General features: G+C 30.6%; 2 protein-coding genes across 2 annotated transcripts; both read left to right on the top strand.

Moving 5' to 3' along the window:
* The first annotated feature begins 3,841 nt into the window (after positions 1-3,841).
* On the top strand, positions 3,842-5,826 carry LOC108455366 (carnosic acid synthase-like). The gene is made up of 2 exons (XM_017753937.2): positions 3,842-5,012; positions 5,092-5,826. Exons 1-2 carry the CDS (start codon positions 4,068-4,070, stop codon positions 5,707-5,709), a joined length of 1,563 nt encoding a protein of 520 aa, XP_017609426.1. The 5' UTR covers positions 3,842-4,067; the 3' UTR covers positions 5,710-5,826.
* Positions 5,827-18,342: 12,516 nt separating this feature from the next.
* On the top strand, positions 18,343-20,010 carry LOC108455365 (carnosic acid synthase-like). Its single transcript, XM_017753936.2, has 2 exons — positions 18,343-19,297; positions 19,390-20,010. The coding sequence occupies exons 1-2, from the start codon at positions 18,353-18,355 to the stop codon at positions 20,008-20,010; spliced, it is 1,566 nt and encodes a 521-aa protein (XP_017609425.1). The 5' UTR covers positions 18,343-18,352.
* Positions 20,011-22,001: the final 1,991 nt, after the last annotated feature.

Genomic DNA, 22,001 nt, shown 5'->3' with positions numbered 1-22,001 from the left:
TTCAAGCAAATATTATTTGCATAATTATAAGACGCAACATAATAAATATCGTATGTACATGAAATGAAAATAATTAAACAAAATAAAATAAAAACAATATGAATATATAAATATTTTAAGTTTCATTATAAATATAAAATATTCTAAATACGATTATGTTACGTCATGATAAAAGATATTTATAAATTGAAAAGTATACGCTTGGGTTACACAAAGAATATAATCGAGCTTAGCTAGAAATTTATGGTGTTGATAATCGACCCAAAGCTGACACAACATTTTCAATATAGTCCTCCACAAATGTTTAATTTATTATATTGGGTCTTAATAGAAAGTGAAATATGCACAAATTGGACCGGATTAAAGCGTATTGAAGCAAGGACTGGACACAATATTTTTAGTATAGTCTTTATATTTATAATTTATAAAAAGTTAAATCAATTTATAAAGGGACTAAATTAAAATTTTACCATTTTAAGGTTCTTTTAGTAGCTCCGCCACTGGTACTATGTTGACTTGTAGTTTTCAAACTTAGGTAACATTTAGGTTCCAAAAGAAAAGTTCAGTTATCAAATAGATATAAATTATTAAATTTAGATATATTTATATATATTAACCCTTCCTATGGTATGTATGTGGTTGAAATGTAATTTTCTTTTTCAACCACAAAATACTAATGAAAAAAAATTATATTTAAATAGTAATTAAAAAATAAGTGTAAATTATATTAGGATATCCTAAAATTATAATTTTAGACACCAATAAAATAAAATTATGTGATTCATTTTAAGCACATACAAATTTTATCATACTCTCAACATCTATATAATCATTCCCTTAACTCAAATTTCTTTTTATGGCTACCCAAATCAATTTAACATTGATGAAAGAGAAGAGATTGCATAATTAAAGAAAATAGGAATACTGAACAACTCTTTGAGGATTTAGTGGAAAAATAATCACCAGTCAAATTTCAATTCAAAAAGGTACAATCCTATTTATTTTTATATTATTGATTTATAGTTTTAATCTCTTTTCTTTGATTTGATGTTGTTCTAGGTTTGAATTAGGAGAAATTACAAATTCTCACTGTATTTACTTACATAATCGGAGAAGAATTTTAATTGACTTGGTTGGATTTCAACAAATCTTTAAATATTTTATCTTAAACCTTTATAAATTTTCTATTTATCTTAATTGTAGGATGATTTCAAATGAAATTGGGGTTGTATTGCATATAATATCTGAATTATTACATTATTATGTAAGATAGTAGTTAGAGTAGTATTTCAGTCCTGAAGACATAGCTAAGACTAAGTTGGATTTCAATCTAATCTTAGGGTTGACAGAGAAAATGGAAGGTAGCTAAAATGTGAGGAAATCAAGAGAGCAACACCATGGATGGAGTTTTGGTGTCAAAAGCATTAGTTTGGCGGCTCATCAACCGCTAAGGTCTTTGAACCATATGGATCAACTTTTGATGATTTCATAATAAATTTTTTATTTAATTGGCATCGGTAATTCAAATTTAACGCATCAGGTAGCTCGTGTCTTTGAAGAAAAGTATAGTTTGAAAGTGTGCGTTTGTTTTGTGGAAATTGGTTTTTGCATTTTTGGATGTTTCTTCAATAAAGATTTTAAAAAATATTTAAGGTCTTTGTCTCCTATCTCCTTATAAATAAAATGATTTTTAAATTAAAATTGGAGAAATTGTTTACCGTTATATATTTTTGGAGGGCGGAAATCAACGTGAAAACATGGGAAAATGAAAAAGCAAAAACTTGGTTTTAATCTCAACCTTACATTATTAATTCTTTTATTTTGGATTATTATTTTAACTCTAGATTAATATTTTGCTTTAAAAATCTTTAATTATGGAATAAAAATTTTAGGCCAAATACATAAATTTTTTTTTTTAAATATTGGGTTGAAATGCAAATTTGGTTTTTCAACCACATGGAAATCTTGTATTTGAAAAGTAAACGGAAGAAGCTGTTGGACAACCGGCATCTAATTACTGTGCAATGTTGATTCTACGAGTGTACGTTCACGATTCTCTGTGGCTATTCTCATTTTATCCCTTTATGTTATGTTATTTTAGTATTTATATAATTTTCATATTTCTAATTATAATTTTGATAAAAAATATAAATTTAACTTAGATTTTATTATTTAATATAAATATATTTTTCATAATTTTATTTATATTATATATCTTTAATATTCATTTTCATTTTCATCTTACTGCAATAGTTGCGTTTATATTCAAACATATATTTTATTAGAGTGTGTTTAGAGTTATTCATGGGTTGGGCCGGGCTCTAACAAAATTTTAGGCCCAGTTGATAGGCTCGACCCAAAAATGGGCCTAAAATTTTGCCCAATTTCAGTTCGGATAAAAATGCTAAAACCTCGGCCCGACTCGCCCGTATTAAATTTCTTTATATAATTTTTTTTAAAAATATATTACATCAAAAACACTAAAAACGCTAAAATAAATGTTTTCCAATGAATTAAAAATAATTTTAAAAAATCTTTATACTTAAATAGTAATAAGATATGTGCAATTTAACAATCAAATGTCTCTAAAATAATAGTAAAATTAATAATAAAACAAGGGCTGTACAACTTGCAAATAATAACAACAAAATAGTAGCATAATAATAATGAAATCACAACAAAACAGTGAGGAACAATAACAAAACAGTGGAAAAATAACAATAAAACAACAGTTTTGTTTGCAATTTTATTGTTTTAAATTATTTTAGGAACTAATTTTTATATCTGTTTATATTTTAAATTTTTATTGATTTTATGTTTTTATTATGTATAAAAGCACGAGTTTAGAAAAATTTTGAATTGATGAGAAAATCATTTATTTTTCATCACATTCTTGAATTCACATTTAAAAATAATTATAATATTTAATTTAAAATTATTAGTTAAAAAGTTAAAATAAAATAGAAGTTGTGATAATTACGGATTTAAAATTAATTAGAATATAAATTATAACTATTAGTTTAAAATGTTGTGCTAATTTTAAAATAGAGTTGTTACTTGAATAGAATTCTTAAGCATAAAATATAGGAAAAATTGTGATAACTATAATTATAATTTACAATTATTAGTTAAAATTTTGACTTCAAAAAGTTGTGTTAATTTTATTTATGTAAAATAGATTTTTAGCTCCCAACATTTATAATTTTTTTATCAATTTCATCATTACCTTTAAAAGTACATAAAAATAATTTTTTAAGTATAATGTGAAAAAAAAAAGTGCATGACTTATATATGAAAACATGTTTCCTCCATAAAAGTTCAAAATGGTATAATTTAGATTATCGAAATTAATAAAGAATTGTTTGAAAAGTTTAAGATGCATATAAACGTAATGTTATTTTTGAATCTATATACTTTAAATAAAATAATTGACTCAATAGATTTGTTTCCAAAATAATTAACCATAGCTTACTCTTTATATATATATATATATATATCATGGTATTATTAATTGATGGTGGATGAAACTCATACATTAACAGCACACTGAATATTCTCTTATAATTTTATATAAGCTATTTTCTTATGAATTTGTACTTATTTTTGTATAACCATAGGTATTTTCATAAATTCAAATAATCTAGAGGTTTTATCTCATCTTAATATGAGAAATTTTATTTTAACATAATGTCTAAAATTATCTATAACTCTTTTCAGTGAGGACAATGCACTTTAGAGCACTCAAACTTACATCCTCCTACATTAACAACAATACTCATACCAATCGAGTTAAGACTTGATCCGCAACAATCTTAATTAAACATTTATACGTTTTGAGTTAATAATTTTTCTCTTTTAGTTAAAATATCAAATATAACTGAAAGCATATAATTTTTTAATACATTAAACTCGGTGTCAAAATTAATAAAGAATTGTTAATTAATAATTTAGGGTGCAAATATCGTTTTCTGGATATAGATATTTTGACTAAAATATTTTACAAGTATTTATTAAGTTCATAGTCTCATAGAATCTTGGAGAGATAAGACAATTGTTAGGGTCCAATTATGACCAACTTATACAACAAGCACACAGTTCTTGCTTGCGAAGGCTGGTCATGGGGCTGCCATGCCCCTGAATTTGCTCCTCTTACGGCGGCGGCACTAGTAATTTTCTGCTTTGCATGGTGGTGGTGGGGTATGAAATTCACCAAAATAAACCCACCTCTACCACCTGGTCCTTTAGGCTTGCCTATAATAGGAAACCTTCCCTTCATTAAACCCGAATTGCACCGTTACTTTTCAGACCTGTCTCGGATCTATGGTCCCATCTTCAAACTTCGGATGGGGAGCGTGTTTGCAATAGTCATAAACTCGCCTTCACTTGCCAACGAGGTCCTCAAAGTTCAGGATGCCATCTTTGCTAACCATGACGTTCCAGCAGCCGCGGTCGTCGGCACATTTGGTGGACTCAACATCTTATGGAGACCCAACGGTCCTGGATACAACCGGCTGCGTAAGCTTGTTATTTGCCAAATCATGAGTAAACAAAGCTTGGATGCTTGCTACGTGCTTCATCGACGGGAGGTTCGACGAATGGTGAAGGAGATTCAAGGAAAAGTTGGTTCCTCAGTTAACATATATCAACAATTATCAGCAACCGCTCTACGAGTGATAATGTGCACGCTATGGGGTGATACATCGCCAGATTTGATTGAGATGAGGAAACGATTGGATGAACTTATAAGAACATTTGCAAAACCGAATGTTTCTGATCTTTTCCCAATTCTCGCCCCATTTGATTTACAAGGAATTGAATCCAAAGCGAAGGAGCAATTGTCGTGGTTTTATGGGGTTTTTGAATCAATGATAAAGAACCGAAGAAAAATTGAAGATGATGGAAAAGAAAAGGAAAAAATTAGCAAAGATTTTATGCAGCAATTGTTGGAGCTGCACTACCGAGGAGATGATAAAAACTCTTTATCCATCAACGAAGTGAAAGCTTTGCTTCTGGTAAATAACTTTAACCTAATAACATCCACAAAATTGTTGATAGTTTCCATTTTACAATATTAATCTCCATATCTCATAGGATCTGATGGTCGCCGGTACGGATACAATACCCACTATTGTAGAGTGGGCAATAACCGAACTATTACGCCATCCAGATAAAATGACGAAACTCATCGAGGAATTAGATACGGTGATCGGAAACCAGAACATGATGGAAGATTCTCATATACCTCAACTTGTCTACTTGGATGCTGTCATAAAGGAGACACTTCGTCTTCACCCGGTTACTCCATTGCTGATTCCCCACGTGCCCAGTGAGACCACTGTTATTGATGGATATATCATCCCTAAGGGTTGCAAGGTTTTCATTAATGCATGGGTCATGCAAAGGGACCCTGAGTTGTGGGACGATCCTCTTCGGTTTCAGCCCGAGAGATTCTTGGAAACCGACATTAGCTATCGAGGCAACAATTTCAGGTTTTTTCCATTTGGTTCGGGGAGGAGGATGTGTGTTGGGGTTTCTTTGGCGGAGAAGATGGTAGCGCTGCTCTTGGGCTCTTTGGTGCACTCTTTTGAATGGGGATTGCCAGAGGGGACCAAGCTAAGTTTAGAAGATAAATTTGGAATTTTTTTGAAGAAAAAAGAATCACTTGTTGCTATACCCGTTGCACGACTTCTTAATTTGGAGCAATACTGATTAATATGTTAGGTTATTGCGTATTCATAAATTATATGTCATGCTACGTTAAATAATTTTACTATGTGGAAAAATAATTAACTATGTGAGAAAATAAATAAGACTTTAAATAATAAAGTTGAGTTATTATAGTTTACCATCACTAATAGAAATATAAGGCTTAGAGAATATTTATTTTTATTAGAGTTAATATAGATGAATATCTGAACTTGACAATTTATATTTATTGTTATCTAAATTATTTAAACCTAATTGGTACCTAAATTTAAAATTTATAAGCCAACTTGATATTTTTTTTAGGTACCAAATTAACACCATTAAAATGCAATAACATGGCATTGACAATTGATAGCATAATGATACATTTTGGCACTTGACAAAAAATAAGAATGAAGTTGATTTTTTGCACTAAGTCCTACATTTGGACCATGCAATATTAATCTTCATATCTCATAGGATCTTATGGTCGTTGGTACAGATACTGAGAAAAATAAAATAAAATAAAATAAAAATAAAGAACACACAAATTTTACGTGGAAATACCCTTTTGGGAAAAACTACGGGCAGAGGAGAAGAAAATTCACTATGTCAAAAAATTGAATCAATACAAGAGGAATAGACTATGTCTATTTATAGGCTTGTAAAGCCATATTCTAGTAGGATTGAAACACCTTATCCTAATCAATATAAAATAGATGGAGTTTAATAAGGTTTAAAAAACCTTTTCTAAAATAAAATAAAAGAAGTCTAGTTCTATATAGATTTTACTTTTATTTTATTTTCCATCTTATTTTATTTAAATAAGAATTTGGGTCACTTAATTCTAACAATCTCCACCTTGACACAAATTCTCAATGAACAAGTTCTTCATCGCGAACTTTCAATAAACAAGTTCTCCACCTCTTCCATAAAACCCCTTAAGGGTTTAACTTCAACAATGAACACCAACCAAGTCTAAGCAATGCTCAAACTTGGTTATAGGAAGTGACTTAGTCATCATATCTGTAGGATTTTCACGAGTACTAATTTTGCTCACAACAATATCACCACGAGCAATAATATCACGAACAAAATGATACCGAACATCAATGTGTTTTGTTCTCTCATGAAACATTTGATCTTTTGTACGAAAGATTGCACTCTGACTGTCACAAAATACTGTGCTGATTTGAAGGTCTTCATTGAGTTCACTAAAGAGTCCCTTCAACCAAATAGCTTCTTTACAAGCCTCAGTAATCGCCATGTACTCAGCTTCAGTGGTAGACAAAGCGACTGTAGACTGCAAAGTGGCTTTCCAACTGATTGCACAACCTCCGATTGTAAAGACATAACCTGTGAGAGATCTTCTTTTATCAAGGTCTCCAACGAAATCAGCATCAACATATCCTATGGCTTCATCTTTAGTTCTTCCAAACTGTAAGCAAACATCAGCAGTACCTCGTAAGTATCTTAGAATCCACTGAACTGCTTTCCAGTGTTCTTTACCGGGATTCTCCATGTATCTACTAACTGCACTGACTGCATATGATAAATCTAGACGTGAACAAACCATAGCATACATGAGAGATCCCACTGCACTAGAGTATGAAACATGTGACATGTACTCAATCTCATCATCTGATTGTGAAGACAAAACTGATGAAAGTCTGAAATGGGCTGCTAAAGGAGTACTAATAGGCTTAGCACTCTGCATATTGAACTTGCAAAGAACTTTCTCAATGTACCCCTTCTGACTTAGGTACAATTTACTTGTTTTTCTATCTCTGAGAATCTCCATTCCAAGTATCTTCTTTACTGGTCCTAAATCTTTCATCTCAAATTCTTTACTTAGTTGGGTTTTGACATTTCTTATATCTTCTTTATCTTTTGTTGCTATCAACATGTCATCAACATAAAGAAGTAGATACACAAAAGAACCATCACTGTTTTTCTTAAAGTGAACACAACTATCAAAACAACTTCTTTTGAAATCATGAGAAGTCATAAAGGAATCAAACCTCTTGTACCACTGTCTTGGTGACTGTTTCAAACCGTAAAGGGATTTTTTCAGCAAGCAAACATAGTTCTCTTTTTCTGAGACTATAAAACCCTCTGGTTATTACATGTAATATCCTCCTCAAGTTCTCCATGCAGAAATGCAGTTTTTACATCTAACTGTTCAAGCTCCAAATCATGCATGGCCACAATACCAAGCAAAGCTCGAATCGAACTATGCTTAACAACTGGAGAGAACACATCTGTGAAGTCCACTCCTGGAATTTGACTGTAACCCTTTGCAACAAGCCTTGCTTTATATCTGGATTCTTCAACTCCTGGAGTCCCTTCTTTCTTTTTAAACACCCATTTACAACGAACAGCCTTTTTACCTTTAAGAAGTTTCACAAGGTCCCATGTTCTATTTTTGTGGAGTGATTCCATCTCTTCTTGCATAACAAACATCCACTTTTGTGAGTCTCCACAGCTAACCGCCTCAGAATAATTAGATGGCTCTTGATTCGCATCTATATCTTCAGCGACATTTAAAGCATAAGCAACTAGATCAGCCTCGGTATACTTCTTTGGAGGTTTAATTTCTCTGCTAGTTCTGTTTTTGGCGATAGAGTATTGTGGTGAAGAAGCAACTCTATTCTCAACTTTTGTTCTGGCTTGAGGAGTTGACTCTGTATTAATCTGATGCTCCACCTGCTTTTGATTTTCTTTATTGGAAGAGTCTTTAAGAGATAAGTTAGGTAGCATAGCAGTTTCATCAAAAACAACATCTCTGCTAATCACAACTTTTCTATTTTCAGGACACCATAACTTATACCCATTTACACCAGCTTTATAACCAAGAAAAACGCATTTAATGGATCTCGGTTCCAATTTTTCATTATCAACATGAGTATACGTAGGACACCCAAAAATCTTTAACTCAGAATAATTAGCAGGATTACCAGACCATACCTCTTATGGAGTCTTTTTCTCAATGGCAACGGATGGAGATCGGTTGATTAAAAAACATGCAGTAGAGGCTGCTTCTGCCTAAAATGACTTCGATAAGTTGGCATTTGACAACATACATCGAACCTTCCCTATGATCGTTCTGTTCATTCGTTCTGCAACGCCATTTTGCTGTGGAGTATGACGAACTATCAAGTGTCTCATGATCCCTTCTGACTTGCACAATCTATTAAACTCATCAGAACAGAACTCTAAGCCATTGTCTGTGTGGAGGTATTTTATCTGTTTTCATTTCTGTTTTTCAATCATAATTTTCCAATACTTAAATGCGGAAAACACATCGCTTTTCTGCTTCAGGAAAAACGCCCAAACTTTTCTGGAAAAATCATCAATAAAGGTTAGTATATAATTAGCTCCACCTCTCGAAGGCACTCTAGATGGCCTCCATAGATCAGAATGAATATACTCCAATATTTCCTTCGTGTTATGGATTCCTCTAGTGAATCGAACTCTCTTTTGCTTCCCAAAAACACAGTGCTCACAGAAATTTAGTTTACAAATTCCTTGTCCATCAAGAAGTCCTCTTTTACTCAATTCTACCATTTCATTCTCACTTATATGCCCTAGGCGCATATGCCAAAGTTTAGTAATATTATCATCTAACAAGGAAGAGGAAGCGACAGCTGCATCACCAGTAACAGTAGAGCCCTGCAAAACATATAACTTGGAAATTTTTCTTTGCCCTTTCATCACAACAAGGGAACCTTTGGAAATCTTTAAAATCCCACTTTCAGCTGTATATTTGTACCCTTTTGAATCAAAAGTACTCAACGAAATTAAATTTCTCTTCAATTCTGGAACATGTCGAACCTCATTAAGTGTTCTGACAACTCCATTAAACATCTTAACTTTAACTATTCCAACACCTGCGATTTTACACGAAGCATTATTTCCCATCAAAACAACACCTTCAGACACTGTTTCGTAAGTTGTAAACCAATCCCGATTAGGACTCATGTGAAAGGTGCGGCCTGAATCAAGTATTCATTCCTCGCTTACTTTAGAATCATTGATAGAAGTAACTAGAAGTTCACCATCGCTGTAATCTTCTACAACATCAGCTTCACCAAAATTTTCTGGTTGTTTTTCCTTTTTATTCGCAGCCTCTCTTTTAATCTTATTTTGTAGCTTATAGCTCTCAGATTTAATGTGCCCTTTCTTCTTGCAGAAGTTACAAGTTTTACCTCTGTTTGAAGACTTCGATCTACCTTTAGATTTACCACGAGGATTCCGTTCCTGTGTCCTACCACGATCATCATCAGCATTTCGATCTTGTCTCCCACGAACAATAAGACCCTCTCCCTGAGAGTTGAGTTTAACCACAAGATGCTTCATCTTATCATACGAGGTTAAAGAATCATAAATCTCATCAACTGTGAGAGACTCGCGGCTATATAAAATCGTGTCTCTAAAGGTTGAATAAGACGGGGGTAACGAACAAAGTAGAATCAACCCTAGATCTTCCTTAACATACTGAACCTCCATGGCCTCCAAGTTTGATAGAATTTCTTTAAACACTGTTAAGTGTTCGTGTACAGACGCACCTTCCTCCAAACGATGAGCATAAAGATGCTGCTTCATATGCAACTTGCTTCTTAGAGTTTTCGACATATATATTTGTTCTAGCCTCTTCTATAATGCAGCGGCAGTCTTCTCTTTCATCACATCGTGTAAAATTTCGTTGGACAAATGCAGATGTAATTGTGTTAACGCCTTTCGATCCTTACGCTTTTTCTTTTCATCTGTTAATATCGAAGGCATCTTATCTATCCCTAGCAAGGCATCCTCCAGATCCATTTGTGCAAGAACTGCTTGCATCTTATTTTACCACAACGCAAATCTGGTGTTGCGATCCAACAGCAGAATTTCATACTTCAAAGACGCCATTACTGTGATTGAGATGAATAACCTGGAAGCTCTGATACCAAGTTGAGAAAAAATAAAATAAAATAAAATAAAAATAAAGAACACGCAAATTTTACGTGAAAACCCTTTCGGGAAAAACCACGGGCAGAGGAGAAGAAAATTCACTATGTCGAAAAATTGAATCAATACAAGAGGAATAAACTATGTCTATTTATAGGCTTGTAAAGCCATATTCTAGTAGGATTGAAACACCTTATCCTAATCAATATAAAATAGATGGAGTTTAATAAGGTTTAAAAAGCCTTATTCTAAAATAAAATAAAAGAAATCTAGTTCTATATGGATTTTACTTTTATTTTATTTGCCATCATATTTTATTTAAATAAGAATTTGAGTCACTTAATTCTAACAGATACAATACCCACTACTGAGTGGATAATTATCGAACTATTATGCCATCTAGATAAAATGCCGAAACTCATCGAGGAATTAGATACGGTGGTTGGAAACCAGAACACACGATGGAAGATTCTTATATACCTCAACTTGTTTACTTGGATGCTGTCATGTGAGACCACCATAATTGGAGGATATAATGTCCCTAAAGGTTGCAGGGTTTTCATTAATGTATGGACCATGCAAAGAGACCCTGACTTGTGGGATGATCCTCTTCAATTTCAGCTCGATAGATTCTTAGAAACCGGCATTAGTTATCGAGACAACAATTTTAGGTATCTTCCATTTGGGTCAGCTAGAAGGATGTGTGTTGGGATTTCTATGGTGGAAAAGATGATGGCTTAATAATAAAATTTTATTTAAATTTAATAATAAAAACACATTTTTAATAATTGGCCGTCAAATTTAACGTATCAGTTAGCTCAGCCTTAGAAAAAAGACAAATTTAAGTGTGTGTTTTTTTGGATGTTTCTTCATGAAGAATACTTCTGATTAAAAAAATATGATGACATTTAAGGGTGCACATATCATATTTTGAGTAAAATAATTGGCTATAGTATGCATTAAGTTGATCAGAAAGTTGGAGATAAGACCATTAGACTTTTGTAATGTTATTCATGCCAACATTTTGTCTTTTTAAGTTGAATGGTTCCTATGTAGGTACCAAAAAGCAAAATTAGTCCTTGAAAGTTTTGGTTATGTACAATGACTGTTTTCCATTTTGATAGTAACAAATCAGCTTAAAATATTTGAATGCTTCCAGGATTTGATTCAATATAGCTATGGAATTTTGAGATTTGTCCCGCCATGTATTAATATATATGAGTTTTCTTTCGTATTTTTAGATTGAGTTGATTTGTTACTTAATTTATATTAATAATTTATCAAATAATATTCCATGCGTTGTTTATATTTGAGTCTCATTCATTATAACTTTATAAATAAATACTAATAATTTTATTTAATATAATTAAATTTTAATTAATTATAATTTTTGGTTAAATACAATTACTAGTACTATATTATATTATATTATATTATACTATACTATATGTTTAATTATAGATTTAACCCAAATTCTTCAATTGGATCATATTATGTTCTTATACTTTTCAAAAGTTTAAAATTTCAAGCTTGACGCAAATGTTTGACGTTAATCCATTTTAAAGATTTTAAGTGACTAACATGTGGAAATAATAAACTGACGTGACATTACACATATGATAATATGTTTGCCATGTCATATTTTAGAAATATCAAAACTTAAAGAATTTAATAGTTATTGTTGAGTTAAAAGTATAAAGATTAATAACTAATATGAGTAGAATTTAAATTATGGAAATTAATAAAGAAATGTTGAATGGTTTAGGGCGTAAATGGACATACAATTACATTTTGAATAAAATAATTGACTGGAATGCATTAAATTATTGTTTTCCCTTAAATTGACCGGAGATAGATTGTTGTTTCATGTTTATATTTTGCTTTTCTAAAGTTCTATGCTTACTACTTAGTTGCTGCTGTCGACTGCTTGTTTCTAAATTATTGGTAAGGATAAGTAATTATTAATTAAAAAATTGATTGACATAAACGAGGTAGTAAATAATTATAAAATCTAAACCTTAAAACCAAAAATTAAATAAATTAAGCTTCTCGATTTAATCTATCGTAAAATTTTTATAATTTATCTGAATTTTTTAATTTTATATAAAATTTAAATATTTTTATAATTCTATAATTTTAATATTTTTATTAGAAAATGAAATATTACAATTAACGTGGTAAAAGACAGAAACCATTAATGAACCAACTTAATTAAATTTTTAATTAATAAGAAATGCTCAATAATGTGGGAATTAATTTAATTAGCTTAATTGGGTTTTAGTTTGTTCTTAAGGATTTTTGTTTATTATAAAATCGTTTAATATGTATGAATGCCTAAATGGTACGCAACTCTACAAAGTTGATATAAAGACAGCAGCGGCTCAAAAGTAAAAAACATGAGGATTAGATTTTTTATTGTTATGATTAAATTCACACAGTATTTAAAGGATTAAATTTGTTATTTTGTTAATTTTAAAATTGTCACCATTAGTTAATTAGTAACAAAAAAATACAATATTGAATAGTTGGTGATCATTTTGTAACTTTTCATAATAAGGTGGCCAAAAAGAAATTTACTAATATTTGGGTGACTACTTTGTAATTTTTCTTAATCGAGTGATTAAAAAATACTAATAGTTGGATAACCACTAGTGTAGTTTACCATTTGCTTTTTAATTGTGTTTGATAACTATGTTAACTTTTATTTAATATAAAATTTAGTAATTATAAAATTTAGTACTTAACTTTTAAAAGATTAACTTTTCAATTTATCAAAACACATCCATATATTTTATTAATAGTCGAATACATTTTAATAAAATAATATATGCGTATGCTTGTGGAAATTGCTTATTTAGAACACATAGATATGTTTAAAATAACATATAATAAATAATGAAACAAATGATTTGAAACTAATTAATAATAAGAGGAGTATTTGATAGATGACAATGTACTTTTTTTATTTCATAAGCTTTAAAAAGTTACATGTGTCTTTTTTTTTAAGTATTTAATTTTTAATATTTTACTATGCCTCTATAGAACACTTGGACCACTGACCTTGCTTGTGGAGTCTAAAAACTCTACTGACAGTATACTAAATAGTTTTCTTTAATAATAACATATGAAATGTAACAGTCAAATTTTTTAGTGGTATTGGAAAACAGTGATTCGAGATTACAAAATCCAATGAGTAAGTTTAGTAATTTTAATAAATAATAATTATGGGCCAAGCGCGAATTTAAAAGAATTTTTGAATTAGTGAATTTTGCGATTTTAAAAGAATTAATCAAGTAAATTGGTTAAAAACGAGGTATCGAGACCTCAAATTTATAAACCGAGCCATAAATATTTTTAGAAATATTTATGGAGTGCTAGTAAGTCAGTATTAAAGTTTAGTCAAGAAATTTTAAGGTTTTGGTAGTCAATTGGGTAAAAAGGACTAAATTGAATTAAGTGCAAAATTATGAAATGTGATTAAATAGCTCTAGTAATAATTAAAGGAGGACTAAATAGGAAATTAAACACCCATTATTGGGCTGGACGGCATGTGTGTGCAGGAAAAATAAAAATCAAGTGTGAACAAGGGGCAAAATTGGAAATTTTGCAAATTAAACATATAAAACAAGACAAAATTGAAAAATCTAGAGATATCGTCATTCTTCTTCAGCAAAAACGCCATGGGAGGTCTGAAAGTTGCTGTTTTTCATAGTTTGACATATGTGAGTTCAATTCTTTCCCTTTTCTTTGAGATTTTTATGTTTTGTGACTTTTACAATTAGGTCCAAGTGTTTAATTCATTAGTTTTTGATTTTATGGACAAAATTGAAAGCTACCATTGATAAGTGTTGGCTGTTTATGATGAACTAAAATATATTTGCAGCTTTTACTTTGTTGTTTAATGATTTTATCAAGTAATTTCAATAGAAATTGATTTTAGAACCTAATTGTGAAAAAGTTGTGAATTAAGGTTTAGTGTTGAAATTCTGATTTTTAAAGGTTGTGTAATAGTTTAGAATGATGGAATAAAATGTTAATTGAGAAAAATTAGCTTAAGTGATGGGCTAATTGAGCAAGGACTGAATTGTATGACCAGTGAAATTTAGAGGAAAAATGGTAATAAACATCTTGAACTAAAACAGTTTTGGACAGCAGCAGTAGGTTAACTTTGAAAAATCACCATAAATTTTAGAAATTGAATCAAAGGATGAAAAAAATATTGAATTAAAGCTTATTGAGTCTAGTTTCTTATAGAAGAAACGCTGTAAGCAATTGAATTGTAAGTTATGCGATATAATAAATTTTGTGAGACAAGGTCAGAATAAATTCGGGTTCCCTTGTTCTGACTTTGAAAAATCACAAAAATTTGGAGAAAAATAATTAGAGGCTCAAAATTATATTTTTAGAATCCTTAATGAGTCTATTTTCAAGATAAACCAATGAGAACATTATCCGAGTTCTGTACTGTGAGATAATTAATTTTAAGTGAAGAGAGGTCAGAACTGTCAGATAGTGAAACAGGGGAAACTTTAATGAATAAACTGGACTAATTGGATAAACCAAAAATTCTGAAAATTTTATGGTGGAAAGATATGTGAGTCAAGTTTTAGGAAAAATTTACGGATCTTAATTTGGATCTCTGTAGCTCAAATTAAAAATAATTTAGTGACTATAACACGAATGGATAGCTTTAAATATATTTATAAGTAAATAGTGAGATCATAGATAATGTTACTTATAAGAATGCTATATACATTTAGGATGTGGAATGGAGAGGAGGAGGAGGAAAATAAACATATGAATTTTCAGCTAGCAAGGGTTTTGTTGGGTTTTTCACACAGAAAAAAAAACATAACTAAGTTATCCAGATAAAATATGAAGCTCTTGTTGAAGTTAGAGCAACAAGGTAATAATTCCGGATGAAGTATGAAGTAAGTTTGAGATTCAAAGACTTAGGAGTTGTAACCAAACGAACAGAAGCAAATGGGAAGAAAAATTTAGAGAAGTATTTCATATTTCATCCGGGTAACATACATACTGTTGTTTGTTGCCACCCTTAATAGGTTTACATTTAAAATGGATAATTTGTATGTTTTAGACTCAGGGACTAAATTGAATAAAAGAAAAAAAAACTGTAGGGGCAATTTTGTAAAAATGTCAAAAATGACCAAAATAAAGGAAATGAATTGTTTTATTATTTAAATTATAAAATTGAATGAAACTATTAATTTAGATCAAGATCGGGTGAAAACATGTTTTGGGGATTAAATTAAAAAGTGTTGAAATTGTGGAAAATTTTGTTATTTTATAGAATTTATGGGTTTTTATCAATATATATATAAGAATAATTAGGTTCGAAATAAGGATTTAATTACAAGAACTTTATTTTTCTTCGTCTAAGGATGAAATCGTCATTAATTAAAAGTTTAGGGGTAAAATGATAATTTTGCTTAGAGATTAATTGAATGTATTAGAATATGAAATAAATAAAAATGATGATCAAATTTATTTATAAAGATCCGGGTGGCTCAAATATGAGACTTGAATGTGAAAAAGAAAAGTTTTGGATTAATAAAACTATAAATACTGAATAAGCAATGAAGTAAGTTCGTGCAACTTGAATTGAGTTATTGAATGTTTAAATTATACATTTATGTGACATGAATGTGAATTGAATGTTTAAATGTATGTTTTGGCTTTAAGGGCCCAATAGAGGGACATTATGATTATTTTCAGAATATGAATAATAAATTATTCAGAATTATCTGAAAATGCTCAGTAAACTCTGGTAATGCCTCGTACCCTATTCCAGCAACGGATACGGGTAGAAGGTGTTACATGAAATATATACAATATTAAAATGAAAAAAAATAGATTAGATGTGAGTAAAATAAAATTTAAATATGCAAATAATATTAATATTTTATTGACGTAAATAGCACAAGTTCAAATTCAACGTATGTAAATTTTTTATTGAGTTATTCTAAAAATAAAAACACTAAAATACCATTAAATAATATAACTTATTTAATCACGAAAAGAAATTTTTATAATTTTTTAAACTGAGCCGGTGCTCAATTCACTTATGACACCGACGCAACGAGAAGTTAAATAATATTTTATTGAAATAATATAAATAGGGTATTAATATCATGGATGCATGTTCCTTTCCGTTGCTTTAAATTTTTTTATTTTTATAATTTTGGGGTAGTTGTATAATATTTTTTTTATTTGTTTTATGAAATGAGTGGTTCATGCCTTTTTGCACAAAGGGTTGGAAGAAAAGCATTTTCCTTATGACATTTGACTTGGTGCATTTGTAAGCTGGAATGGTAATTGTTTTGACAATAATGTCTGTTGGTTTTTTTTTATAAATTTTTACCTTATAAATAAAATTCTAATTTTATTAAAGGAATTTATATAATAATAAATAATTCTAATATTAATTTACTTTATATTTACTAGATCATATTTAAACTATTACGTTTTCATTAACAAAAAGAAAAAAGAAAAATATATATTACTTTTTGTTTTAAATCGAAATTTTATAGTATTTATATAATATTTTTCAAGCATACAATTTTATAAATAATACATTTATGCTAATATTTCATAAGTATATTAATTATACATTATCTATGAAAATTATGATGAACTTATTGAGTATTAAGAAAAGTTGAATGATGAACACTTTTTAGGGTTTATTTTATTTATTATTATATATATATACATTAAGATAGTAGAAGGGTAGGCGCAGCACCTAACAAAAACTATTGTTTTTTATTTTTAATATAAATTTCCTTTATATTATTGTATGTTCTTGTTATTTAAATTTATGAAATAGTTTTGATCTAGTTTTAGGTTAATTTTTTATCTAATTTCTGGAATCATGAGTAAAAATTTTTATTCTAGCGGTTGTCATTTTTCTGGTTAAGGATATAGGTATCATTATTTTAGAAAGTTGTATTGGCATCAAGTAAAAAATGATTCGTTGATTCGGTGTTGTACGGCGTATTGGAAGAACCAATACGATTGGTTGTTGTATTTGATCTATCAAGGAACACATTGGCACATCCAATTGAGTGGTTTGTTGGATCCGTCAAGGGAAATAGCAATCAAATTTAAACAACTTGCGCGGTTGAGGTCGTTGGCCCAGGTTGGGCCATTATAAGTCACAAGGTTGCCGAAGGGCTAAATCATGGACGCTTGTTTTGTGATTGTTTGTTTGGTAAAAGTTAGTTGTTGGATATTTCTGCAATTAATTTACACATAGAATGGTTGGAGATCTAAAGTGTCATCGAATACTATTATTGACTTATCAGTTAAAGGAGAAGACTTATTATCATGATGGTTTGATAAGATTTATTTGAATTCAAAACCCATATCACTTACTTTTAAAATAAATTATTTCCTCGTTTAATTAAAATTAAAATATTCAAAATTTATCTTTAATTTTATTTAAAATTATGAAAAATAAATTAAATAATATCATATTAATAAGATTAAAATTATGAAATAATATATTTTTAAGAAAATCGAACTTTTATCTGGAATTGGAATTATAATATATTATACCAGGTGATTAATTTAAACATTAAAGAGGCTGTAAGAAATTAATAAATGCCAGTTTGAATTGTAGTACTTTTTTTCCTAGCTCTACATACAGTTGCTTTATATATAGCTCCATTTCTTTTGCATTCTATCATCAAAAACAAATATGTATAACTTATATGATAAGCTCGCAATTCTTGCCTACGAAGGCTGGTCATGGGATTGCCATGCCCTCGCTCCTCTTATGGCGACGGGGCTAACAATTTTCTGCTGTGCATGGTGGTTGTGGCGGGGTATGAAATTCACCAAAATAAACCCACCTCTACCACCAGGTCCGTTAGGATTGCCTATAATAGGCAACCTTCCTTTCATCCAACCCCAACTGCACCGTTTCTTTTCAGACCTGTCTCGAATCTATGGTCCCATCATAAAAATTCGGATGGGGAGAATGATTGTAATAGTCATAAACTCGCCTTCACTTGCCAATGAGGTCCTTAAAGTCCATGATGCCATCTTTGCTAACCGTGATATTCCAGCAGCTGGCGTGGTCGGCACCTTTGGTGGACTCAACATTGCATGGAGACCCAAGAGCCCTGGATACGACCGTTTGCGCAAGCTTGTTGTTTGTGAAATCATGAGTAAACAAAGCTTGGATGCTTGCTACGTGCTTCGTCGACATGAGGTTCGACGAATGGTGACGGAAATTCATGGAAAAGTTGGTTCATTAGTTAATATTGATGAACAATTATCAGCAACAGCTCTACGAGTGATGACGAGCACGCTATGGGGTGATGATCCATCGCAAGATTTGATTGAGTTGAGGAAACGATTGGATGAATTTATAATAACATTTGCAACACCGAATGTTTCTGATCTTTTCCCAATACTCGCCCCATTTGATTTACAAGGAATTGAATCCAAAGCGAAGGAGCAATTGTCGTGGTTTTATGGGGTTTTTGAATCAATGATAAATAACCGAAGAAACATTGGAGATGATGGAAAAGAAAAGGAAAAAATTAGCAAGGATTTTATGCAACAATTGTTGGAGCTGCACCAGCGAGGAGATGATAATAGCTCTTTATCCCTTAATGAAGTGAAGGCTTTGCTTCTGGTAAATAAATTTAACTTAACATTGTAACATATTAAAATCCACAAAACTGTTGATATTTTCCATTTTACAATACTAATCTCCATATCTCATAGGATCTGATGGTCGCCGGTACAGATACAATACCCACTACTGTAGAGTGGACAATGACCGAACTATTACGCCATCCAGATAAAATGACGAAACTAATCGAGGAATTAAATATGGTGGTCGGAAACCAGAACACGATGGAAGAGTGTTATATACCTCAACTTGTCTATTTGGATGCTGTCATAAAGGAGACACTTCGTCTTCACCCGGTTGCTCCCCTTTTACTGCCTCACGTGCCCAGTGAGACCACCATAATTGGTGGATATACTATCCCTAAAGGTTGTAGGGTTTTCATTAATGCATGGGCCATGCAAAGGGACCTTGAGTTGTGGGATGATCCTCTTCGGTTTCAACCTGAGAGATTCTTGGAAACCGACATTAACCATTGGGACAACAATTTCAGGTATCTTCCATTTGGGTCAGGAAGGAGGATGTGTGTTGGGATTTCTATGGCGAAGAAGATGGCAGCGCTGCTCGTGAGCTCTTTGGTGCACTCGTTTGAATGGAGATTGCCAGAGGGGACCAAGCTTAGTTTAGAAGATAAATTTGGACTTGTTTTGAAGAAAAGGGAGTCACTTGTTGCTATACCCATTGCACGACTTCCTAATTTGGAGCAATACAAATGAATATGTTGGGTTTTGCATATTCATAAACTATATGATATGTAGTGGAGTATCTAGGGACTTGTACGGGGCTCAGCCCCTAAAATAGAAAATTGTCCATTTAAATATTTTAAAATTTTAAAAATTTAAATTAATTAAAATAAAATTATACTTTAACCCCTTAAAATAATAAAATTTTAATTTAATCATTTAAAAATTATAAAAATATGGACTATTGAAAATTAAATTTTAATTTCGTACCACTTAAAAATTTCAAGGCTTCGCCTCAGATGATATGCTATGTTAAACGACGATGAAGTGGCGGAGGATCTGAAGTGGTGGTCGTATACCCTCAGGGTGGCCTACGCTCAAACAAAATAGAAAAGAAGGGACTTTTTCTTTAGAAGGATTAAGATATGGAGGAAAGAAGACAGGGAACGAAACGCGGAGCAGTAGAAAAAGCTGGCCCTGGGCCGTGGAATCGAAGTCCAACAACGTACTCCAATTCAACGTTTCGGGCCTTTGGGTATAAATGTCTTCCTTGTTTCGTTGTTTTAAGTCTGCCAAGAATTGCTTCACCATTTCATGTAATATCGAGCATGATTGTCGCTTACCCTTGGTGGTGTTTAAAAACATGTTAGTAGCTCCCACTTTTTATGTCTGGTAATGTTGATGGAAATGATGGAATTTAATTTTAAAATGTTTGTAAATATATATGTTTCAGCTCATACTGTTGAACAAGAAAATTTGTTTTAGCTCAGTCCATAACAATGGACACATTTAATATGCTTATGTTCATTCCTACGATTTAATTGCATTTATATTGTACAATTGTTGGTATGTGTTTGCTTGCTTATGATATTTATTCTTATGAATAGATTGAATTAAATATGACTTTAATTATCGCAATGCCTTCAAATTAATTGGATCGATGAATTCTCTATCATTTCAGGAGAGAGTTTATTGATGCTACTAACGACGGGATATCCTTTTTCGAGCGAAGGAACTTAAATAATTAGTTATAATAAGTAAGTTTAAATAATTTAATTTGTACAAATGATAATATTAATTAAAATTATAAAATAATTCATGTGCCTTTAATTAACTAGTTCATATATCATGTGCAATATATCATCTGCATTGAACATGATTATTTTATTATTTTAAATATTAAATAATATATTTTTATAATTTAAAATATATTTCCTAATTAAATGATAATTGATTTAACTTTAAAAGTAATGAAAATGAAAAGTTAGAAAATAGATTATAGTAAATATTAAGTAATTAGATAGAATTATTTATGATTAGAATATTAGTCAAATTTTCACCTACAAATAACTATTATTTTAATATTTCATTGCTTTTAACTTAATATTACTTTTATATAATATTTCATTACTTTAATATTAGTTAATTTTAAAAAAAATTATATATAGTATAGGTATACATGTGGCCCTTGAAGTTAAAAGTTTTGATTAAGATTACAGCTATCCAGGGGAGGGATTGGGTTGCAACAAAGTTTCAAAAAATTTCAAGTTTTGAATAATTTTGAAAAATCTAGTCTAATCCAAAAATTCATTTTTTTATTTAAATTCAGTTCAATAATTAAATTAATTATTCAATTTAGTATCTACCCACGAAAACAAGAGCTGACAAAAGAGAGAGAGAGCTTACGTCATTAACAGAAGCAAATATAAAAATTTTAACCAAATTAACGATAGAAATACAATTTCAAGGTCAAATCCTAAATAAAACATTAACTTTTAGAAACAGACAAATTGGGTAGCATCTCATAATGCATGGCAGTGAGGGAGGAAATATGAATGGATTTGGTATAACATGAATCCATGTGGGGGAAGGGCGGGGGGGACATCTTGATCTGATCTACATCTGTAGTGTTTGGGGTTTGAGGGGGCAAATTGCATCAGAGTTTTAATTTTACAGTCTTTGTTCGTTTATTTAATATTACAAAACAAAAGAAAAAAAAGGAACAATCTTTGGATGGCATTAAA

The sequence above is a fragment of the Gossypium arboreum genome, chromosome 11 (assembly GCF_025698485.1).
Source record: "Gossypium arboreum isolate Shixiya-1 chromosome 11, ASM2569848v2, whole genome shotgun sequence".
Classification (NCBI taxonomy): Eukaryota; Viridiplantae; Streptophyta; class Magnoliopsida; order Malvales; family Malvaceae; genus Gossypium; species Gossypium arboreum.
Note: the sequence above shows the minus strand (reverse complement) of the source record. Positions and strands in the feature narration are given on the sequence as shown.

Bases quoted from the DNA above. Each gene is read 5' to 3' on its own strand.
- LOC108455366 (XM_017753937.2), top strand. From the start codon at position 4,068: ATGACCAACTTATACAACAAGCACACAGTTCTTGCTTGCGAAGGCTGG. The intron at 5,013-5,091 runs GTAAATAACTTT...CATATCTCATAG, and splicing joins AAGTGAAAGCTTTGCTTCTG to GATCTGATGGTCGCCGGTAC.
- LOC108455365 (XM_017753936.2), top strand. From the start codon at position 18,353: ATGTATAACTTATATGATAAGCTCGCAATTCTTGCCTACGAAGGCTGG. The intron at 19,298-19,389 runs GTAAATAAATTT...CATATCTCATAG, and splicing joins AAGTGAAGGCTTTGCTTCTG to GATCTGATGGTCGCCGGTAC.